Genomic DNA, 5,785 nt, shown 5'->3' on the forward strand with positions numbered 1-5,785 from the left:
AAGGAAATGGCAAACCACTCTAGTGTCTTTGACAATAAAATCCCAAATGGGGTCACAAAGAGTTGGACATAGCTGAAACAACTGAACAACAGTTGGCCCACAAACTTCCTGAGCTGAAGGAATACTGGGTAGGATGTCCTGCTAAAGCCACCTTGGATTAAGACAAAGAAATAGTCCTTGTTAACTAAAAAGGATTCACTCATCTTCAGTTCTTATATATTTCCTTTCTTTGTTTTAAGTGAAAAGGATGGCTTTAAAATGATTTCTGTAAAAAAAAAAAAAGTCTCACGCCATGGAGTTTGCCATTCAGCTTTCCAGTCATTGGCCTCAGAAATCAGTTCCTAGAAATTCTGAAATGGAAAACAACCATTTAACTAGAGCTTGCTTGGTAACTCAAATGGGTTCCTTTGCCCTAATTATATGAAAGACACCCTAACTTGAATTAGGCCCTTTCACTCTGCAGGTTTCATGTCAATATTGGTAAAAATTCACCAGCAAGGGGCAGTCCGGCTTCCCAATTAAGCTTTCCATTTTAACGGCTGCCAGTCTTTCTTCAAACTCTTGGCTGGCCCCCTGCTGAAATCCAGTGAGACTCAGACTTTTATATGCTGGCCTGTGCTGTCTTGAATCCTAGGAGAGACATCCTGTCTGAGACTCATAGGTAACAGTTCCCAGGACACCATCAACCTGCCATACAGGTGGGGAAGAGGTGTAGGCAGCCACTAGGGGTCAGCCAAGAGCCAGAGTCCCCGCTGGTCAGTTGAAGGGACTCAAAACCAACTGTGAAGATGGGGAGGCAGGGAAGAGGAGAGGCAGGCCGAGAAACACATAGGAAATGTTCAAAAGGTCCCAAATCAAGCTCAAGAAATGACAGCGAAAGGCAAGGAGGATCTGTCAGTAAATCAATCATTTAGTAAGAGCTTACTTACTAGGAGCTAGAAGGGCCCCAACAATACCTTCATCTAAGCCAAGGAAATTCCTGCCTATCCCTGAGAAGAGTATTCTGGGAAAACTCCTAGCTACCCTTTATACATGGCACTTGAAGCTTTGCAAAGCTTATATTGTTCCATAGAGTCCTCACAACAACCCTCATTGTATCCATTTTACAGTTGGGGAATTGAGGCCTATGCTCACACAGGTAGTAAGTAGATGGAACTGGGAATTGAACTCAACTGAACACAGCCAGAGAGGATTTGAAGTCAGATTTGAACTCCAGTAGTTCACAACTCAGTCCATAAGCCATCCAAAAGCTTCTGATACAGTACAGTGGTTGGGTACACTGATGCACAGATGTCCTTTACCAGGTATATACTTTACCAATGCAATCTTGGTCTCTTGTTTTGCTTTGGGATTTCCCCACAGCACAGTGAAGCTGACAGTGTATTTGTACAGAGAAAAATGCCAGATAGGAAAACATTTGCTCTGTTATTTTCAGCTGTTTTCACAACCCGGGCTCCTTTCTCAACTGCAAGTAAGAGGCCTTTGGGGAAAAAGTGGTTTGGGGGCCCCATCCTCCTTCTCACTGTCCAGGGAATTCATTCTAACGTAGAAACTGGAGAGAGGCCTGGCCCTTGGGTGCTATGAATGCTATGAACTCTCATCGTTGCCTTACTTCGGTTTGCCTGCCTTTCTCCCCTCTACAACTAATTAGGGGAGAGGAGAAGAGTGAGAGAATGGAGTGGATGAGAGAGAGAAAAATCAGGGATTGTGGTCCTCTTAATAACTAGACTGGGGGGGGGAATCATTATTTTTTGGCATAGCCTTAGGCGAGAGGATTCAGAGGTGATGGGTTTCAGAACAAGCAAATGGCCTGGGATAAAGACAGGAACAAGGAGAAAATAAGAGGAAACCTTGTATTATAGAGAGAATATTGGACTTGGAGCCATGAAGACCTAAGCTTAAATCCCACTTCGAAAATTAATTAGCTAAGTAACCCTGGGTAAGTCACTGTTAATTATTTTGTGCTTCAGTTTCCTTATCTATAAAATGAGGGGGTTGGACTCTGTGGTCTCTAAGGTCCTTTTACTGGTCTAAATCTGTGATCCTACCACCCCAGGACCTGAATTGTAAGAATTCCAGTTACATTTTTCTAAAATGACTTTTATCTGAATGCATTTTTGTGACGAGTTTGTATACAGAGATAAAACAGTCTTAGTAATTTTTCTAGTCATCAAAAAGTTCATTCATGTGACCTAAATTTTGAACATTTTCAGAATGCTCCCATACCTAACCCTTTGAAGAAGGCAGCACTACTTTAAATTTATAAAAATAAAAGGCAAGATGGAAAGTTCTGTGTGTTTCAGCTTAGTGGGCATCAGAGAGCTGTCTGCACAGAAAAGCATGGAGGCATTTTCGAGTTAGCCTTTACTATCCTATAGAAGATACTACCAAAAACAAAATTTAAAAAAACCTATCCTATAGAATATTTTTTCCCTTAAGGGAGAAAAATCAATAGAAAAGAAAAATAATAACTTGAGGGAATTTTTGTTTGTTTGTTTGTTTTTTGGTGAGGCAATTGGGGTTAAGTGACTTGCCCAGGGTCACACAGCTAGTAAGTGTCAAGGGTCTGAGGCCGGGTTTGAACTCAGGTCCTCCTGACTCCAGGGCCAGTGCTTTATCCACTGCGCCACCTAGCTGCCCCACTTGAGGGAATTTTTAAAATGTTGTCCCCCTCTTCAGACTGTCATGACCAAACTAACAATGAGACCATTCCAGACTAAAATACAAAACTTCTCTCAATGACATGTTTGGGACAGAGGAAGCTATAAACTTGGACATCCTCAGTTCTGCTTGGTCTTAATAAGAAAACAGTGGCTGATAACTTGGCTATGAAAATGAGATAATACCAGTTATTCCAAACAGATCTGTTCAGAAAGAGGTAAACGAGCTAATCTGCTACCCGAAGTTAAACCCAAACCATGTAGTTTGTCTAAACTTAGCTGAAAACAGGCACAGGATTAGACAAAGGGGAAAAGTGAAGTCTCTAAAATACCATCATAGAAATGAGAGCATTGCTTATGGCTAGTGAGGCAGCTGCATACACACACACACACACACACACACACACACACACACACACACACTTTATTCTTGAAATCACAGGACTGAGGGTCACATAGCAGCTACTCACTTAACCCTGTTTACCTCAGTTTCCTCATCTGTAAAATGAACTGGAGAAGGAAATATTTACTATTCAAGTCCATGTGTAGCACATGTGGGTCACTATCATCAAAGTAATTGATCAGCCAGCCATGTTTGTCCTTTGAAAAGGATGGCAAACAAGTGCTTAGGGGAATGGAAAAATTGGCATTAAGTAAGAATAAAGGCCAGATGGACAAGCACTTCAGTTTTTAAGCATACAATAAGATTTTTCCCGTAAGAATTGAGGGGGTAGTATCATTTTTTAGGGAAGGTAGAGTTCAAGGGAAACACCAACTCGCCTATGTACCTTATAAGGACAAATGATTTATTCCTTTAATTCACTATCACCATAAAGAAAAACACTGGCAAACAGTAATGCCATGTTTGTTGGTTTTTTATTATTATTAAAGCAGACATGATAGTTTTCTTCTTTAATCATGGCACTGCACACAGAAACAAGAATAAGAAGCTAGATGAAGAGCCCAAAGTAGGAAACAAAGACATAAATGTCCCACAAATTCAAGAAAAAAAATGTGAATTAAAACAAAAGGCCCATATGGCAGCATTCAGTATAGTCCGGTAAGATGTACAGTTCCAATGTTCCATCTTGGTTTCTGGTCTGTCTGCTTCTCAAGTGACTGACATTGCTGGTATTGATTCAAATTGTATAGGCATGTCAGTCTAAACCCCTTAACTTTCTACCCTATCCCCACTCCTATTCAGTGAATTAAATCCAATGAAAGTACAATTGATCTTCTTCTTATTCCCTGTTCTTCTGGGAAGCCTCTCTCGGAAGGGAACTGGTTATTCTCTAAATGTAGGGGCAAGCCTTCTTTGGACAAAATTTCTTATTTCCCTCAGCAGTAGTACAGAAATTAAAAGAAGAGTGCAGGCTGTCACGAGCACAAAAAACCAGAAAACCCACATCCATCGTAGTTTGTCTTGGATCAGGGATACTAAATATTGTCCCACTGCAGTGTCTATGCTGACAGTTGTATTTGCAATGCCTGTACCTGTGGCCAAGGCCTTTCTACTCCCCTGCATCTGCTCTGGGCACCCTAAACCAGTAGAAATCACAGAACCCGTAACATTTGAGGGTCCACCGATAAAAAGCCCGGTAATTGACATCAGCAGTGCATTTATAGCCTTGTTTTTGGGAGTATGGTTATAGCCAACCAGGGACCCAATGGTCAGAAGCACACACAGAGCAAACATAGATCTTTTCTGAACTACATCTGAGAGGAATCCTTGAAATGTTCCATTTACAATCTCTTCCAAATCGTACCAAACAGAAAACTGGCTCACCTTAGCTTCTGCAAACCCAAAGCTGCTGTTTAAATAAAAGGGCAGCCAGAAAAAAAAGGAATAGTTCACCAGCTTCACACAGGCATTGGTCAGGGAATGTAGTAGAACTTCAGGGAAGGGAGAGACCTCATGGAAAACTATTGGTCGAAGTAATAGGTCATTTTGTCCCTCAACCACCTCAACAAAGTCATAGTACTCATTTTCTTCCAGCCCATCAGTATCAATTTCACCATACATCATTATCATTCTTTCAAGTTCGTCTTCAGAATCACTTTCACGCTCTATATATATGACAGCAGGTTGTTCTGGTGATATACAAATGGTGAAGATGATGATTAATCCAGCAGTAAGTTGCATGAAGGCTGTTACTAAGAAGGTGTATTCATAGCCATACTGTAGAAGCAAAACGCTCACACATGCTCCCAAGACATTGCCCATAGAGGCACAGGCACCCCAGAGCCCAAGCAAAAAGCCCTGGCCAGTTATGCCAAACCATATGTCCATGATGGCTACGACAAGGGGCCAGCCAGTAGATTCAAGCAATCCATTGAACATCCATAGAGAGAAGTAAAACCATTTGTTATAAAAGCAGGGCCACTTGCTTAGAGTGCCAAAGCTGAAAGTCATTATGCCTTTGCAACACATGCCGATGGCCATCAGCCACCGTAGGCCGATCCACCCTCCAACTATGCCATTCATGAAAAGCCCCACTGCACAGGAGAAGAGGGAAATTGTATCTAACGTCCCCCAAAGAAGGATGGCTTGTTGGGTATTCAGAGAGAAGTAGGTGCTGTTGGGGTATACTCTGGTGGAGTGGAGAATCCAGAAGCTGGAGATACTCACTTTCACACTGCTGAAGGCCTTTCTCGAAGCATGATACAAGACGTAGCTGGTGAAGGTGAGCAGGAACACGACCATGTGGTAACGACAGTTCCGGCGTAACAAGGGCTGGGTGCCTCGGGACAAATATGGCCAAGCCATGCTCTAGGCCTGACGTCTGTGCTACAGGTAGCAGCTAAACAGGAGATGGGATTTGGAGCCCGTTCTGGACACAGAGCAGGAACGAAACCGGACCCGCGCAGGATTGACTAGCGACTGACCGCTAGGTGCTGATTGCCACAAACAAATCAGACCTCACCTAGCAACCTAGAACTCTGTGAGCTGTCACCTGGCAATGTTGGTGCCGCAACAGAACCTGGGCGGCCAACGCCCCAGAACCTGGGAGCACCAAGCAGGCGCATGCGCTGTCAGTCCAGTAAAAGGGCACCCCCTAGCGGGAGCTCTCATACTGCACCACTCCTGCAGCCTTAGTCAATTTCATAGATGCTGGGCCCGGCTG

The 5,785-nt window shown here is 43.1% G+C and overlaps 1 protein-coding gene across 1 annotated transcript; it reads right to left on the minus strand.

Moving 5' to 3' along the window:
- Nucleotides 1–3,945: 3,945 nt before the first annotated feature.
- Nucleotides 3,946–5,427, minus strand: LOC122733996 (sugar phosphate exchanger 3-like). Its single transcript, XM_043974686.1, has one exon. The coding sequence runs from the start codon at nucleotides 5,425–5,427 to the stop codon at nucleotides 3,946–3,948; it is 1,482 nt and encodes a 493-aa protein (XP_043830621.1).
- Between the last annotated feature and the right edge of the window lie 358 nt (nucleotides 5,428–5,785).

This window comes from Dromiciops gliroides, chromosome X, assembly GCF_019393635.1.
Source record: "Dromiciops gliroides isolate mDroGli1 chromosome X, mDroGli1.pri, whole genome shotgun sequence".
NCBI classification, from domain to species: Eukaryota; Metazoa; Chordata; class Mammalia; order Microbiotheria; family Microbiotheriidae; genus Dromiciops; species Dromiciops gliroides.

Bases quoted from the DNA above. Each gene is read 5' to 3' on its own strand.
- LOC122733996 (XM_043974686.1), bottom strand. From the start codon at position 5,427: ATGGCTTGGCCATATTTGTCCCGAGGCACCCAGCCCTTGTTACGCCGG.